This window comes from Protopterus annectens, chromosome 1.part0, assembly GCF_019279795.1.
Source record: "Protopterus annectens isolate FY-2018-M chromosome 1.part0, PAN1.0, whole genome shotgun sequence".
Taxonomy (NCBI): Eukaryota; Metazoa; Chordata; order Ceratodontiformes; family Protopteridae; genus Protopterus; species Protopterus annectens.
In genome coordinates this window covers 516,833,611-516,852,696 of record NC_056725.1, presented here as the reverse complement: position 1 = coordinate 516,852,696, position 19,086 = coordinate 516,833,611, and the positions used below count along the sequence as shown (strand labels likewise).

General features: G+C 40.1%; 1 protein-coding gene across 1 annotated transcript in view; it reads left to right on the top strand.

Moving 5' to 3' along the window:
* Window positions 1-19,086, top strand: part of ABCC10 (ATP binding cassette subfamily C member 10) — a 1,243,619-nt gene that overhangs the window by 373,109 nt on the left and 851,424 nt on the right. Inside the window, exon 7 of the mRNA XM_044061090.1 lies at window positions 14,365-14,522. Within this exon, the coding sequence (XP_043917025.1) occupies window positions 14,365-14,522 (158 nt within the window). The remainder of the gene's footprint in view (window positions 1-14,364; window positions 14,523-19,086) is intronic.

The window sequence follows — 19,086 nt, the reverse complement described above, 5'->3', positions numbered from 1 at the left end:
TCAGTATTATGAAGGATTTTATTTTTGTTAACAAAAGTGGATGCCTCCTCCAGTGTATCAAATATTTTAGTTCCTTCCGAAATAAATAATTTCATCTTTGCTGGAAACACAAAAGTGATATTAATATTTTTCTTTTTAAGTTCCTTAATCAGTGGTAAGCAGAATTTTGACTCGTTATTTTACTGGAATAATTTATTTATTTATTTCCAGTTTGATTATCATTGTCAAATCTGACTACATGTTCACCTGTTTTAATTGGTGGGCTAGACCATGCTGTTTTTAATAGTTGGTCTTTTTTTTAAACTGAACATAAATATAACTATAATCAAATGTGGTGGTGAGTTTTCTTTCTTTGTAGGTGCTCTCAGGGAGCTTTGTGCTCATTCAATTCCAAAAGATAAAGTTTCAGGTAGATTTAATGTTTTATGTAACCGGGTTGTTAAGAAATTTATTATATTGTCTCCCTCATACTTTTCAGGTATACCATAAATTTTATTTAATCTCGGTCTATTTTCTGAATCATCAACTTTATCTGTGAATCAGTTATTTTGGTTTAAAAAAATCAGTCTGAGACTCACCTTTAGTTATTCTCCCTTCATGATAATGTAAAGCTTCTTCTGCACTGCTGTTTTGTATACTTTGTTATTTCATAAGAATTTCTAAATGTTCCATCTGCTTTCTGGGGTATTCTTTGAAATTTCTATTTTGGTAACCCGTTTGTCTATTTTGAGTAATACATCCTGCATACTAGGTATTAGTGACTGGATGTCTTTTTTGACAGAAGAATCATAAGTGCCATTTCTTGAGTGGCTCATGTTGAAGTCTGTTCTGTCTTAACTAAGCATTTGAAGTTCTGACAGGAAATTACAGCTTTTGAAGAACTTGAAGCTATAAATATTTTATATGTCTGTTAGTGAATAAAATTAGCAAACAAGTGTCTCCATCTTTTAATTTTTTTATTATATTTTCTGTCAGAGAAAAGTTTTCAGTCACAGTGCTTTTACCATTTGTTGCTGTCAGTTAGCTGCCATGGCCATTGACTCTTTTTGATCCGATGTCACATATTCACAGACATTTCATTTCAATAAGAACACTTGTGATAGAAAATAATGTGTACATTTTCATTTTTAACCCCCTAACCCCTCTTAACTCAAAGCAGACATTCAGAACAGTATACACTTTTCCAAAGGGAAAGCACCCCATCATATCTGACAGATGTCTCAAATAGACAGCTGCACTCACAGGGTTTACTCTTTCGAAAGTTAGGTTTAATTATGCTGAAAATGCATGTTAGAGCCTGTGTTCCATCCTGCACCCTGACCACCCATTCTTGTCCTATCTGAACTTGCCTTGCAGATGTAAAAAAAAAAAACGTGCTTACTCTGTTAACTGATTTTTAGCCTTAATAAAGACTGCCCTGGATATCATTAAATTAATGTGTTGTATTGTTGCGATTTATTCTGAATAGATTGATATTACTAAGAATGCATCTGCTTATATTCCATTCAGTGTATCAGATATTTTCCCTGAATTGATTGTCATTTCTTAAGTACTAGTTTTAATGTTTTCCCTTACAGATGCCTCAAGATTTATGATTCAGTCATTTCTTGATTTACTTTCCTGTGCCTGAAGGCACAGACAATTAATTAAGAAATAACTGAGTAATTATCTGTGCCTGCATGTTGTTGTCTTTCGGCTTTTCCCGGTTATGGGTCGCCACAGCGGAACTCTAGTCCGCTAATGATTGGCAGTAGATTTTAACGAACGCCGAGGTGCCAGCTCGATGTTCAACCTTCAACGTAGGCACGCCAATTTACCCATGTCTTTCGAATGCCCACCCAATCACGGGGAGGACATGCAGACTCCACACAGAATGCACTCCCTGCACTCCAGCTGAGAATCGAACGGGAGAACCTCTTGCTGTGAGGCAACAACACTACCGCTGCACTCCCGCGGAAGTCATACGGTTTGTAATTGCAAAGCTCTGCTGGTAGATGATAAAAACTTGCTAATGGTCCAGCAGTTGCATGACATAGCTCACCTCAAGTGCTAAAAGACTATAGTTTTATATGCTTGTAGTGCACACTTCTACCTGTATATATAACACCAGGGATCCACGCACCTGATCATTTCATTCTTTCCGTGTCAGCAGACCATGATCACAACATTATACTTCCTGTATTGAGTTTATGTACATTTATAGTAAAAACACAGATGCATTACAACTGGAAAAAAAAATACTTTCTTACTTTAATATCACTGGCATTAACAACAGTCACTGATAAGACTCTCCCCACCTCACATTTAAAGTACCTCTACATATTTTACAGGACTACTTTACAGTGTAACATACACTTTACTTTAAGAATATTTATTATATGCACATTGTTAACAGAAAAAGAACTTCTTTTTTACTGACAGTTACATCTTCATTTCCTTCATTAATCTTCTGAACATTATTGACAAAGTTGGAATTATACTATAATGTCCTCCCCATCCGTTTCTAAAAGTCCACAAACTTCCCATCTTTTCCCCCCACTTCTTGCTGTTTCCCCCAAACCCACCATAGTAATGGTTACTAATCCTAATCTTGCCCCTTTTCCCAAACCTAAACCGTATATCTTACTTTAAAAAAAAACCCAAACTTTCCATAACACTGCCACTACACAAGACATGTTGGAACATACAAACACACAAAACACACACTGACAACACTGTATCTATCCCCTTACCTGACCCTTACCCAAAAATACACACATTCCCAGTCATAAAAAGCTATCCTTGACCCTAAGCAGAACTCTCAAGACATATGCACAAACATTCTCACCCCCCTCCAAACCCCACTCATCTGTCTCAATGAAACATACTGTTGACCTTTTGACCACTAGGCTATCTGTATGTCCATAAAACACTACCTCTAGCATTTGTTAACTAAACAGATATCTGACAAAATGCAGGAGAACTGTATATACATACATAACACATCTATCTATGTGTACACATACACAAACACACAGTCTCATACCTACATTTACAGTAGACAAAAGGAAATGGACATGCTAAATGAGACAATGATAGAAATGGAATCTTTTTGTGGACTAAAGATACTATCATATAAAGAGGTTAACAGTGTTTTCAGATCTGGAATCCTCTACTTGAACTAGGATATAGGTAATAATATTTTCAGACACTAAAAATACAAGAGAGGTGTAATTTAGAAAATGAATGGGTGATGCAGGAAGTTGTGAAACATTTTAAGTGGCATTATATAGATGAGAGATGGGGAAGCAGAGGTTTCAGATAACAAGGAGGAGAAGTAAATGATAAAAGATGTAGGAGATGAACATACTTCTATGGCCAGGCTTTTGTATTTAGAGTACTTTATCAGATGTTGAATTGGTTTTATGCTCATTGGTGGTTTTATGTCCTGTTTAGGATAAAAAATATATAGGTGATTTTGAGTCTTAGAGTTCACTTTACACTAAGAGGTGGAGAGCTGTCAAGTAGCTTAGCCAACTCCTTACTGAAATGTTGGAGCTTGCTAATTCAAGTCCCAAAATGCTGAAAAATAAAAATATAGAAAAGTAGAAATCAAAAATCGCTCTTCTTTAAATTTGATTTTTTGCAATGGGAGCAGTCCCATAAAGTGAAGGCCTCACCCTTCAAACTTATATATATATACCATCTCTGAGATTGCCTTGGACTTAAAATATGTAAGTATGGATTTTCTGTTAATCAATTTCCTCATTCCAGGTCTCAGCATTGCATTTTCTGACATTTCAAATTGTTACCAGCTTAGCCACTTCACCATTGAAATAATAAAGGTAGACTGCATCTCTCAGGTTAAGAGACCATTAACATTAATGAGAGTTACAAATTTACAGTTACCAATCCAGTCAGAGGTAATGTTTTTTGGAGGTACTCTTTTTAATGTGGTGAGGGAGTCTATTCCAAAAATGCATTGGGTAAAAAAACTATTGTGGCAGGAAGTATGAGCTGTGTAATTTATGAAGGTGAAGTAGGTTGTAAAAAGAAGTCTTTCATAGTGCAAAGTGTTTGGCAAACAACATCTCTGAAGAGCCTCTAAGAGAATGAGTAGATGGATAATGGATAGAGATTTTAGTCTGCCACGGTGCTTTTTAACCAGAGATTTTTCTAGTTAGCTAAGGAAGGAAAGAAAAGGATTTAAGGAAGAAACAGCAGAGTGCATTCTGAAAAAAAAAAGCTTAGCCAAACAGATAGAACAGAAGACTTCAACAACAGAACGAACAGTTGTCTCCACCAAGCAAATTCCAGAGAATGAACCCTTAAAGAGAGGATAAGTAGTCTGAAGATGTTTGCCTTTAATTTCCAGGCAGTCTTCATTTGCCATTTAATTAAATGTAATCTCAAAAAGAAGAGGAGTTCAAAACAGCTTTCATTTATGTCTGTACATCATTTGTGAAAGCCGAGCAGTGCACAACTGCTGTCATTATATAGTTGATTCTGAGGTTGCTGAACCTTGCTGCCCTCCATTAAAGCACATGATCACTGGCCATGTATGCCTTATCACATATAATGCAAACTTGTAAAGTCCGGCAGGTTCAGCAAAGTGAGATGACGCTCTAAGAGTAAGATTTAATGTTCTTCATTTTTTCAGCTATTTAAATGTGACAGTCTGTTTGCAAGATACATAATTCTCCTGCGTAGACTGAAGATTAGCTGAATATCAAGTTAAGAAGGAAAGACTGTGATAAAAAAACAGATTTTTTTTTTTTTTTTGCTGTAGCAGATACAGTAATATGAAGGGATATAGGTGCAGTTTCCCACCTAGTTGTAGCATCCAGGGATTTTTAAGGTTGCTTATGCAAAGATTGGAAAGCTGGGGATCTAGTGCTGGAAATATTAATAGAGGACAGAAATATCTTTGGTGAGAAGGTGCAGATCCCGGGGGTATAGAGAACACAGTAATATAGCATGTGAGGCTCCGAAGAGACTGATAAGAATGTATAGCGGAATAAGATAGTTGGAGGTTAGGACATTCTCAGATAATACCCAATTACTCCAGAATGTTACAAATAGGAACTGAGGTTTCATTACTTCTGTCAGACACTTCACCAGAGATAAAAGTGAAAATCATCAAATTTAACTAAATTGTGGTCAGGCTATGTTGCATTCTGCCTGAAAATAGAAGTGGGATGTATGATTATAAGAATAAAAGTCCAGTGTAGGTTAGGTGAGAAGATGATTCATACATGGGAGATCAAATAAAAAGTAAAAGATTTAATAGAAGCAGAAGTTGAGCAAGACAGAAAACAGATTAATTCTGATATTAAAATTGAAATACAAAATAGGGGTGCAGTGTAGTCAAAGAGAAAAATTAAAAATGTAAAACACTTCCTGTTAGAAATGATATTGAAAGGATAATAGAAACAAAAGCATAAATGCATTCACAATGTTAGTCTGATTAAATATAGAGTAGCCAAGCAACTCCATGGCATAGAGGGATAATCCAGGTGACCTGAGACTATTTAGTGGCTTGGGTGCTGGAGGGCCCAGGCAGGGGATGGGGCTGGATGGGAGTGAGTGGCCAGCATCAGCTCATATGTCCAGGGAGGACGGAGACAATTTGAACTGCTGCATTGCTGGCACCTACTGTAGATGTGCAGGACATGCAGTGGTTGGCCTGTGGACATGCTTATGGCTCTTCTAAGCTTCATTCATGAAGTAATGTTTATGGGGTATATGTGGGAACATACACAACCACAGATGAAAGAATTGCTGGCCCTCATATATGCAATCACATATGTCAGACACTGGGAGAGGGATGAGAGTTAACTTATTAAAACCTGCTGCAGTCATTTAATTCAGGTTTCCATTCCTGACTGCTGGCAGGCTGGACAGCAGTTGCTTAGAACTCAGAGTAAGAAGAAAAAATAAATGCTAAAAAATATTTCTAAATGAAAATGTTCAGTTATGGTAATTTTCTGAAATTTAATGTGCTTAATTGCGATACTGAATACCATAAATTCAGTACAATTAAATTAAGCAGAAGCAAAAGGTGTGTGTGTGTGTGTCTGTGTGTGTTCTATCTTTTCAAGCACCATGGGCTTGAATGGGCAAGTCAAGGTGTGATTAAGAACAAAGCAACATCAATGCTGTAGATGTTGATGAGTTAAAAAAAGAAAACTCCTAGTGGTTGCCTGGCTGATGGCCTCCAGTAATCAGTTCTTATCCACTGGAGATCAAATGGAGTAACTGATCATGGAAGGGTTGCTGGTTGGCAGGATGCAGGGGAAAAATAACATTTAAAAGTTGATTACGGAGGAGAAACAACAGAAATATCTGGAAAATATTAATAGTGACCCATGGTTTAAGTTGGATAAATGTGACCCAGAACATATGCTTGAATGCTTCACTAAGATCGTTTTAGCTATTTTAGTGAAGAGGAAAATTCAGAGAATGATTGTATGAATACATTTTTAGAGAAAGCTAAGCTGCCAGTCTTAGCATATTTGGAAAGTCTGAAAGGTTTGATTGTTGAATCCGTTGTAAGCTTTATTCCAAAATACTGAAAGGCCACATATGTGCAGACCAATAGCTATTCTAATTTTGTATGTGAAACTGTGACAAATGTGAGAAGTTAAGGTAGAAGCCATTGGCAGAACCTAATATCTCAATGGTAGCTGCACCTTATGAAAAGAGTAGTTGTCATTAAAAAAGAAAAGAAAAAATATTTTATACAAAAGTTTTGACAAGTCCGAATCCGACCTCAGACCAGTGACAAGTGGAGTACCACAGGGTTTAGTCCTGGGTTCTGTCCTGTTTGGTATCTAATTCTGTGAAGTACAGGTAACACAGAAGGTCTTTGGCTAATGAAGTTCGCAGATGACTGCAAACTAGGAGCCATAATCAAAACTCCTAACGATGTGGACATCCTACAAAAGGGCCTCATTGAGACAGATACCTGGTGTCGAAGCCATGGCCTCAAGCTCAATGCCAAAAAGTGCATTGTCATCCCCTTTGGTAAAAACTCTGTACACATGAACTACAACATAGGCGGTAGTATACTTAACACCGAAAGTGTGATAAGAGACCTTGGGACACAGGTGGACAGTAATCTCTCCTTTGATAATCACATCGCCACAGTAGTCAGGAAATCCTTCTATGTGGCACACCTCATCACAAAATATTTCTCATCCAGAAAAAAAGAGGTCATTGTTCCCCTCTAGTCATCACTCATTAGACCCATTATAGAATACAACGCCCCTTTTGGTATGTACCTCACAAGACAGCTACAACAACTGGAAAGGCCGCAGAAATACCTCACAAAGAGGATTACCGGCCTCAAACAGATGCCCTACGCAGACCGACTAAAAAAAACTCTAGCTTTACTCTGTCGCATATCGCCTACTCAGAGGTGATCTCTGCCTAACATACAAAGCTATGTCAAACCCAGAGCTGTTGGACATGCTCCACTTAAAGAAATCCCAATCCCTCCGAGCTATACGCTCTAGGGACCTAAACCTTGTCACCACAATAAACAGAACATGCTGGAGGGATAGATTCCTGTCCCAGAGACTTCCCATACTCTGGAATAAACTACCTATCTATATCAAACAAAGCTCCTCATTAGCACTCTTCAAGAAAAATGTTGATGATTGGATGGGAAATAGGAAATTCACCCTGGGGATCACCTCTGTGGCTCTGCTCGACAGTGGCACAGGAAAATAATTTTCTTGGGTGGCAAAAGCCAGGGTACCTTTTTGGCTGGGCTTGTATAGGCCCCATGGCCGATAGCCTAGTACCTACCTATGAACAAGTAAATATGAAGAATGCATATACCTTCTAACATTTGCTACAGAAATTCCATCCTGTGCTATTGCCTTAGAGAGCTTTATTTGTGGTAGTTGACATTAACGTTTTTCTAGACTACATAATTAACCCTTTAAAACTTCGAATTCCATATGGTCGAGACCATATGATCGAAGTTAGAACTTTGAAAGATCTGCATACAGTGTGGAATGGGAAATTCTCCCTTTTCCTCGCTGTAGTGCGATGTCGGAGTTGGTATATTTAAATAGCATGGGTGTAGGGGGCTTGCCCCCCTGCAAAAACATTGCGGAATATGGTTTTGTGTTCCTTTTGGATTTATTTCAGAGTTTCAAAGTTCTAAAATGTCGATCATATGGTCTCGACCATATGAAATTTGAGGTTTTGGGAATTCGAAATTCTGAAGGGAACCCGTATATGTGTGTGTGTGTGTGTGTGTATATATATATATATATATATATATATATATATATATATATATATTCATAGGTTCATAGGTTGATACTAGGCTATCTGCCCTGGGGCATTTACAAGCTTAGTCAGAGTGTGTTTGGCTTTCGCCACCCTTTTAAACGAGTTTACTATACCCTTTTAAGGTTAGTTTACTGTGCCTTTGTCTAGCAGTGATGCAGAGGTAATCCCCGGGGTAAACGTATGATCACCCATCCACTCGTCAAGATTCCTTTTGAAAAGAAGGAGTGAGGGGCTCTGTCTGACATGGACTGGGATTCTATTCCAGAGTGATGGGAGCCTCTGGGTTATAAATCTGTCCCTCCAGCATGTTCTATTAATTTCTGTGCTGAGGTTTAAGTCCCTCGAGCACGTAGCTCTAAGGGATTTGGATTTTCTGAGGTGGAGCATGACCATTAAATCTGGGTTTGATATGGCTTTATACGTCAGGCACAGGTCACCTCTGAGTAGGCAGTATGCAACTGAGTATAGCTGGAGTTTCTTTAAACGGGCAGCATAGGTCATTTGTTTGAGTCCCTTGATACTCTTGGTGAGGTACTTTTGGGGTCTTTCCAGTTGCTGCAGGTGTTAGGTTAGGTACATCCCAAATGGGGCATTATATTCTATTATGGGCCTGATGAGTGATGAGTAGAGGGGCACAATGACCTCTCTTGATCTAGATGTAAACCCTTTCATGATAAGGTGGGCTATATAGAAGGTCTTTCTGACCACTTTGGCGACGTGATTGTCAAAGGAAAGATTGCGATCCACTTGGGTCCCGTAGTCCCTAATTACTTCTTCCGTGCTTAATGGATCACCACCTATGTGGTAATTTGTGGGCACTTTGTTTTTCCCAAAGGGGATGACTATGCACTTTTTGACATTCAGCTTCAGACCATGGCTCTGGCACCAGTTATCTGTCTCCCTTTTGGAGGATGTCTGTGTCAGTTGGTGAGTCGATTATGGCACCCAGTTTGCAGTCATCTGCAAACTTGGTCAGCCATAGTCCTCCCGTGTTAGCCTGTACCTCAGAGAAATATATACCGAACAAGAGAGGTCCCAGGACTGAGCCTTGTGGGACGCCACTAGTAACTGGTTTAGAGTCTGACATGGCTCCCGCAATTCTGACCATGTGGGTTCTATCCTTGAGCCAGTTTGCAACCCATCTTGTGACATAGGGGTTGATGTTTAAGCTGAAGAGCTTATTTATGATGCCCGAGTGGGGTATTGTGTCGAAGGCTTTTGCGAGGTCCAGGTAGGCTGTATGTACTACCTTCCCTTCATCTGTGGCCGTGGTGACTGTTTGAAAGAAGTCAACGGGGTTCAGGAGGCGTGACTGTTTCAAAGAAATCAACCAGGTTCAGGAGGCAGGATCTGCCCTTAACAAAGCCAAACTGGGTAGGATCCAGCGTCTGCAGGTCCCCAATGTCTTTGTTTATGAGCTCCATGATGATTCGCTCCATAGCTTTGCAGACCAGGCTAGTTAAACTTATGGGGCAGTAGTTTCCAGGGTCTGTTGAGGCACTGCCTTTGTGGAGCGGGACCACCGTAGCTGTACGCCATTCCTTGGGTACATATCTTGTACTAAGGCTAAGGTTGAACAGTAACTTTATATGTGGTTTTAACTCTTCTTGGAGCTTGTGTAGGACGCAGCCCGGGACACCGTCTGGTCCTATTGATGCTGTGTCTTTTGCCTTGGAGAGGGCAGCTCATACCTGAGCATCTGAGATGTTGGGGAGGCGACTCTCTGCTGGGATAGATATTTGATCTTTAGGGGGGGATGTGGGGGAGAAGTTTGCACTGAACCTGTCTGCCAGGATGTTGGCTATGTCTGTGGATTCAGTTTATTTTTTGTCATTTTGGATTAACTCTGAACATATCTGGGAGTTGCCGCCCAGGTTTCTAACATAACTAAAGAAGGCCTTGTGATTATTTTTGGTGTCCTGTGCAATTTTTCTCTCGAAGCTGGCCTTGGATGATTTTATGAGGGACCGTAGTTTTTTGCTAGTACTGATCAGAGCTGCCTTCCCTTTTAGGGATGTTACTCTATCATGTAGTAGCTTCCTCCTTTTGTTGTAAAGCTTATTTATGGCTGGGGTCCACCAGATTGGACGCCTGCCTTTGGAGGATTGGGTCTTGGTTTTATTTGGGATTGCATGATCCATGCATTTCTGAAGGTGTCCATAGAATGCATTTATAAAGGTTTCTGCAGGTTGGGCTGTAGTTTCCGCCGGCCCCGGGGCTTTGAAGTATGTCACCTTAGTTTTGAGAAGTGTGAAATAAGCTTTTGAGAAATTTTTCACTGTGGTTTTCTGGGCTTGGGGTGGGGAAGGGATGTAGATGTTCAGTGAGATTAATTTATGGTCCGATCTTACCAATGAGGGGTATACTTGGTGTGGAGCATTGAGTCCCCATGTTGGTGATGATCAGGTCCAGTATGTTTTCCCCTCTTGTGGGAGTGGTGACTAGTTGTTCCATAGCATTTGAGTTTATAAATTCAAGGAACCTTTGGGCTAGGGCATTGGGGCTTGAGTAATGCTCCCAGTCTATGTTTGGGTAGTTGAAATCACCAAGTATAATGGTGTTTGGAGAGACCTTCATATTCTCCAGTGTTTTCAGGAAGGCCGAGTGAGGTTCCTGAGTTTGTGAGGGTGGTCTGTAGCAGGCTATAAACTGAGAGGCAGTTTTGCCCACTGTTAGTTGCACATGTATGGTCTCTGCTGCTTCATGCAGTGCCACTAACCTGGAGGTGTGAGTATCTTTGATGAATATGGATACTCCCTCTCCTTTTGTGGTTCAGTCCGAGTTTTGGGGCCGAAAAGCATGGTATGAGGTATAACCTGGTAGTGCTGGGGTGCTCTCGGGAGCCTTGAACCAGGTTTCTGTTACTGCACAGATGTCGATATTCTCCATACTGATGAGAGCTTCGAGTGCGTGCATCTTGAGGTTTAGACTTCTGGCACTGAGTAGCGTTACCCTTAGTTTCTTTTTCCCAGTGTTATCTATGGAGGTGGGTTTGTCCTTTGAGCCTTGCCTAAAAAAGGCACTATGGGGGTGGCAAGAGCCTTTGCCAGTATCCGAAAGCCCAGAGGTGACAGGTGCAGGCCATCCTTAGCGAAGGAACATGGCTTGTCGAGCATGTCATCCCAGGCTGACAGACACTGGATCCCCTTTGAATGACACCAATACTTAAGCCAATTGTTAAAATTGAGCATTTTTGTCTTTATACTGTGGCATCATTCTTGGTGAGGGTAAGATGCTACTCAAGGTCAGGGTCATACCGGCTTGGGCTACATGATTAGAGAGCTCCTCTATGTCTCTTTTCATGTAGTCCAGGGAGGTATGTCTCAGGTCATTCACACCAGCATGGACAATGACTGAGTCATATTTGTACTTGCTTTGAAGTGATCTGAGTGCTTGCGTTATGTGGCGGATCCTAGCGCCTGACAGGCAGCTTACCGTGACCCTCTCCATGTTCAGTCTGGTGAGTGGGACGTCAGTGTGTCTGACAATAGAGTCACCTATTACAAGTGTATCAGGTGTGTTGTTTAGCCTTAAGGGCTGCGTTTGTTTGGCACACTGACTTTGTGAGTTGTGTTTCACGTGTTTTGTTTTGGGGTAGCAGGTGCTTCGATGTCTGCTTTGGAGGTCTCTGCTGCTTAGGCAGATTCTTATTTAAAGCCTCCGAATATGTTTTCGTGTGTTTATGTGTTTGGTTAGACGTTGTGGTAGGTCTATGTGAGACTGGATTTGTGGTGTGTGTGGTTACCTTCTCCTCCTGACTGACTGGGCCAGTAGTGAGTTGAGAGAGTTCAGCCTCCAGTTTGGCTATATGGTTACATCTCTCACATATGTTTGAGCTTGTTGGGAGGAGGAGAGGGTTGTCTGTGTACATGAGGCAGTTGTAACATTGCCTTAGGATTCCCAAATTCACCATCTGGACTGGAGAGGAGACTAGCATCTGTCCTTTGGTCATACCAGACAAGTATAGGTAACTCCTTTATAACTGATAAAAAAGGACCAGTAGGGGCCGAGACAAAAAGAGCGACTGCTTACCTGATTTAAGTATATTTTTTCTGCTATTACCTGTGCGACTGCCCTTTCTTGCCGAAACGCGAGTTATATCTGCTCTTTTACCTGTTTAAAGCTGTCTTTCTGTTAAGTTATGCCTGCACTTTAAAAGTTTGCGTTGTTGTTGAATTTACCTGTTGAGGCTACACACTCAAGTGCGCTAGCCTGTGTTATATATTTAGTGCATTTTCTGCTGTTTGTGTAACAAAAAAGAAAAAAAACAAAAAAATATCCTTGTTTCCCGGCTTTCCTGACCTAGAATAGTCCATAATACAGGCTTTGCTGTATTCTGGACTTTTGGATAGTTCCTATGTTGCCCATTTCCTTACTCGGATAGAGGGAGGCTTCTTTGTTCACCAGTGGGAGTGGGGAGCTTTGAGCAGCCTATCTGTCCCTGGAGGAGTGATCTCAGCACAAGAATCTTGTAGTCTATTGGCTGTTTTGGGCTAATTTCTAGCTCTTTCATGTCCCCCTGTATAAAACCCGCTTTGGCGTGTTTTTTGCGCTTGTTCCTACTCAGCAAAGCTCCTCGTGGTCCTGCAGAGTGGTGCTAGCAGCAGAGAGACAAAAAGAGCGACTGCTTACCTGATTTAATGTATGGAATTTGTACTTTACCTTACTTTGGTATATTGTGTACAAAGCTGTTACCAAACACCTGGAGGGAAGGGTTCTCAAAGAAGAAATAAAGTACCAAGGTATTACTCTTTCAGTACTATGTCTGAGGTATTTAATAAAGGATTAAGTATAAGGTTGTTCATAAGGGGGTTGGAGACCTGAATGGGCAGAAGCCTTCAGCTTCTCATTTGGAGGAAATGACATGACACTTCTTCCTATGTCCTCTGCCGAATCTTTCTATAAGCTGTTACAAATAGTCACAAGGTTGTTAATAGCCGTATACTTAACTGTGCAAAGATGAAGAGCATCATTCAAAACTTGCTAGAGGTGCGGTGAGTGACGTGCAAATCTTTATTATTCTTTGTTTTACTTTGACACTTAAATTATTGAGTTAGCTAATCGCAAATTATAGTCTGTAGCATAAGTGTTACTGTGGGAGAAGAGTGTGCACAAAGAGTCTTTTATTTGCCTGAAGAGAGAGAAGTTGTGAGTAATGGCTGGCTGTACCTGTAGGATGATCCTACAGAGTAACTCAACAATTAGCCACAGTTCTAAAAATTCAAAACTCAGCAGGAAAGGAAGACACTGACCCATGCTGGAGATTGAACCCAGGATCCTCTGCAGTCAGTGTGGATGTCACTGCCACTGGACAGACTGTTCTAACCATGTACCTTTGTGTATGAAACCATTCTTATCTGGCAACCCTAATTTCTTTGGTATAGGGACAATTTATGTTCTCCCTTAAATGTTTGTGGATTCATTCGGGGGTTGGGTGGGGAGTGAAGCTATATCCTCAACCATGCTCTGTCTACTGGGGTAAAGGTATTCCCTGTACCTGTAGGCAGGCTGAAACACCAAGGTGAAGCAGAGTGCAAATTACTTCAGTGCCTTCTTGTATGACAGCTATCTTTGCTCAGCTCTGATTCTGGGTAGACTTGATACTCTCCATTTGTGGAAAGAAGAATGGGGCGAAGAGCCAGTGAAGGGGAGTGGCAAGTTTCAACAAGGAAGGAGGAAGAGTGACATTCACAGATGTTGCATTTATGTTCTCTCAGGTATTTAGTAATCACTATATATGCACTTTGCACACAGCTGCACCGTCTTAGATACATAAAATGTGTGTTAAGAAAAGTCTTACTGAACTAGCTATCTTTGTTTGTCTGTGATCCAGCAAGATGTGTTAGAGGCAATTAAACAGAATATAGAAATATTTTCAGTGCAGTATAGACTTGAATAACATGCTGCACGGAATTAAAAAAAGTGCAGAGTAGACTGGAAATCAAAGCAGATTAAGGATCTCTGTGTTTTTTACCTCTATGAACATGAATGAAAAGTGGTGAAACTAAGAGAAGTTATTTAATTACACATTCGAGTGGAAATGTTTTCTTATCATAATGTTGTTTCTTTTCACTGTAGATGGTCCTAACGATCCAAATCTGGCAGCTGAATTGCTGCACTCCAGTTTCTCATGGTCAGTGCCAGTTCTTGGCAACAGAGACTTCCATCAAACAAGTGAAAGTGCCTCTCCAACAAAGTGTTTGCAACTATCTGACCTTAATCTGCATGTAAACAAGGTTTGTCAAGTCCCCAGACTAAAGTGCCATATTCATCCTTTCTTTGATGCCATTGTCTGATGTGCCATATGATCCTAGATAAAGGGTGTTGCAGAGATACTAAATTGTTAATATGTATCTAGAAGGATGACAGAAGAGAAAAAAATAGAAGAATGTATGATGGCTGAGGATTATCTACACTTGGGTCAGTAGATGCTGAATGTAAGGATCGTTGTAGTACGTTCATAGATTAATGGAATTTAATTACAGGCAGATGTCCGTTTTATGGCAAGACATGAAGAGCAGTCAGATGTTTCCTAGATCATTTGTGATATTTCCGCCTTACCCAAGATATTGGTACAAGACTTTACCATTAGGAAACCATAACCCAGTTTTGTTTGCTGTTAGAGTAAATACTGTTGCCTGTTTCAGTTGAGTTCATCAGTCTCTCCTAAGAAAGACTGAAAAAAATAATTACAGTTTTTGGTAGGTGACTCTTGCAAATTGTATGTTGCTTTGTGTGTCATAGTTAATTTTCTAGCTATAAAGGCTGTCCTTCCACCATTCCAAATTTGGCATGTTTTTCTTTTCCAGCAATGCCTGTTTAACACAAACATGATATCAGGCACTGGCTGCATAGTGGGACAGCACTGATCCCTGTTAACTGCCATTTCTTTCTTGTTACTCATAGAGTTTATATCTCAATTCGTGTGTCTTTGGTAAAGGCCTGTTTTTATGTAGCTAAATCACATTGTAATAAGCATCCATGTGGCTATCACATTACCAGATGAGACCCACACTGCATGTACTGTTTCAGGGAGGAGTATGACCTGCACACACTTCCTCTGGGAGGAGTATGACCTACATGTGCTGTCTCCAGGGAGCATGACCTACATGCACTGTCTCAGGGAACAGCATGTCCTACATGCACTGTCTGAGGGAGGGGCATAACCTGCATGCACTGTCTGGGGGAGGAGCATGACCTACATGCACTGTCTGAGGGAGGGGCATGACCTACATGCACTGTCTCTGGGTGGAGCATGACCTGCACACACTGTCTCAGGGGAGGATCATGACTTGCACTGCGACTGCCTGTACTTTCCTGGGGAAATAATGCAATCAGTGTTAGCAGCTGCCACAAATGCCAGGGGCTCATCTTGGCTACTGGATGTTGAAAGATTGAGTTGTTGGTCTCCTTCACTAAGATCATGGTGGTCAGTAGAACTAAGAGAGAAGATTTTTGAGTAGATCTGTCTCTCAACTCCAGATGTTTTTCAGAGCATCACCATAAAGACCACATGTAAGATGCAAGCCAGAGACTTGTTGATGGTTAGTGATTTATTTAGCTGAGCACATGTTCTCCACTGGTGGTGTACACACCTTTAACTAGCTGTAGTCTAAACTCAAACTGTTTCTCAGCTTCAGTAAAAGAACTTACTGTGGGGGAGGCACATCTTGGCTCCAGTCCAGGAGTGCATAACAAGGTTCTTGTACCATCTTATCTTCACATGAATAACTGGATCCCTTGGTCACCTGTCCTGATCCTGGAGAATGGTCCTTTAAGTAACCTGATTCTAAGTGATGGTAATTCGTACTGTGGCATTTCCTCCAGGTACCCAACCCACAGACATCAGATAAATAGGCTTCACATGATTGTCTCCTTGCTAAGATCACCTTTCAGAGCATGAATGTCAGGCAGTTGGTTAATGCCTTTGAGAGCTCGAAATGGACATGTGGTATAATACCGCTAGGGAATTCATTTTGAAGTCTGTGCCAGTCCTAGCGTGGCCTTAACTCATCCCTCTCCACACTTGCCTGGTGCATGCTCCAACAGTGGTTCCTGGTCTGTCCCATGCTCACCTGTTTATAAGTTTACACCAGCTGATAGTCTGGATCTTGTTTCTCCCTCACCTTATGGAATTATTTGTGTCTGAGATTTTTTGAGGCCTGCATTTTCCAGATGGTCAAGAATAAAATCTAACCCTCTGGCATCCCCTCCTGTGGGAGTAATGAGAAGTCGATGAAGGGAACTTTGGACTAACCCCTTATCCTTATTTTTTTCCTCTACAAATTCTCTATAGATTTTTTTAAAAAGTCTTTATTAAACATAACTTTATTTTTTTTTTTGCATGATATAGATACCAATCATAATAGAATTTCCTTTATTTTCATGCAGTTTACCAGTTTTCATTTACCCCAACATTACATAAATTGTTCAATTTCTGTTTTCCCTTAAATTTCACTCCACCTCTTGAACACTGTGTATTTATTTGTATGCCAGTTTATATTTGTATCCCTCTTCTACAGATCTTGCTTCCGTTTTTTAATCTCCTTTATAGTGTTCAGTAGCTCAGTTACAGTTAGTTTAGATTTTGATTTCCATTTTCTAGTAATTATTGTTTTTTCTTGCAGCCATTAGCATTAAGATTATTAAGTCCTTTATATGTCTGGGCAATTCAGATCATATATTCCAGTTCAAAGTAATAATTTTCTTAATTACAACCATCAGTTTCTGACTACTTATATAATAGGGACTTTTAAATCTGCCAAGTCATTACATTCCTAAAAACATGTTCCCAATTAACTCCGTCTTTCCTGTCACACCTCCAGCATTTGCTATCTGCCTGATTAAAAAAACTTTTAAAATCTGCTCTAGGTTTAAAATGCATAAGCAAAAACTTCCAAGCAAAAATAATAAACCTTTTGGACTTTATTGCCTACTTGGAAATTGTTCAGATGTCTTTGCTGTTCCATTTTCTTTTTCCAGTCTTTTCTAACCTCTTTTGATTTTATAGTTTTCGTGCAACGTTTTACATGCTCTACTAATTAACCCTTTTTAACAGCAGCTTCTGTTCTACACTAAAAAAAAAATACTTGATTGGGTCTTTCATTTAACAACCCTTCATCTCTTTTTCTTTGCTTATACTCTGTAGGAATGTAGTATTTAACCTGTACTCCAAATGTCTACTTAGCTTCATTTCACTGTACTAAATTTCTCTCTCTAGTTATTTGCTCCTAGTATCTTGGTTTCTTTGCCAGTTTTCTCCAGTAAATTCCACCCCCTCTTGTCTACATTCTATAACCATACTTACAATGATTTCTAGTGGTAAAATATCCTTTCTCTGTTTCTGTGTTAGCTTAGTTCTTATAATATTTTATTTACTTTTTGGATATAATAATCTGCATGCTTGTTGTTGTTCTCCTTAAAGATGTGCATCAAAATCCTACTCCCCTCACTGTTTCCTTTCCACTTTTGACTTATAACCATCTGCTTTTATTGTTTATATGAGACCCAGTTGTGTAGCAATAAAATATCCCTTCATATCAGTTAGTCCTATACCACTTTGTTCTATGGGGAGAATCAACTTGTCAAAGTCAACTCTCGTCCTCTTCTCCTCACAAATAAATTTCTTCAACTCTTTAATTATGTCCCACATCTTCCTCTCTGGTTGATAAAAATACTCCTGACCTGCATGTAGAACTGAAGGTACTAGATAACACTTTCATTGCTTATATCTTACTTTAAGTTTTATACACAAGTTTTGAGAAAGAAGCCTGAGAAGACTTGGATTGTCTGTCTCTTGGAGCCATTCATGATGAAATGCCATCATGGCATTTTATCAAATCCCATTAGCCTAAAAAAGGCTGATGCCCTTTAGAATCTCCTGCCAAAATGAGCAGATTATCTTTTCAAGTATCCCACTACTGACTCCGACTTTTCCGTGGTCTTTTTTTTCCTACAAAGGTCCTAGAGACCACAGAATTTTGCCACCATGCCAGTGGACATAGCGTCCAGAGGTCTTCATGCAGATGTGGTAAGAAAGTCTACTCCTCTGCCATAATGCAGGTTAAAGCACTCAGCTATTCCTCTTTTCTGTCTCTTTTTCAGTTGTGTAAAGTTCAGAAGATATTGAAAAAGTTGGAGGATCTTCTTCATTCTACGATCAAGAACAGTCTTTCTGAACTCTTGTCTTTGGCATGTTCAAATCACTGTTCATTTGTGTTGGCATTTTATTAGGACCACAAGCTCTGCTGTGTGCCTGCAATATGGTAGCAAGGCTGAGACTGCCCACATTTAAAGAAAAGCTCAGGAACAGGATTCTGGATACCCACTTTGTGAGAAGATGAGTTGTTCATTTAGTTGAACCACGATCTGTTGATGACCTGTTGAAGATGAAATATGCCGTCATCTCTGTGGAGCACTTTTTTGAGGTTCTCACATAACATTCATCCTTTCCTTTGGAAGATTAGGCCAGCATGAAAAGGGAATAATAAACTCTCCAGCTTTTAAGGAGGATGAGTTATTGCAATCTGGTCCCTCCAGCCCTGGCAAATTGTCAAGGTGTCATCTCCATTGTTTAGGGTTACCTGCTGGGTGCAGGTTTTTGCAGTTTGCTCTAACTTAGAGAATCATTACAAGGGTCCAGTAGCTTCTGAATGAGATCAACTTCAGACCTGTCCTAGAATTCATAGGTTCTTCCCCAAAGACTTTGCTGGCAGACCAGTTTGTGTAAGAAAGTCTCTTAGGACAAGCCAGACAGTACTGCTTAAAGGAGCAGTAGAAATTGTCCCAGTTTAGGAGGAA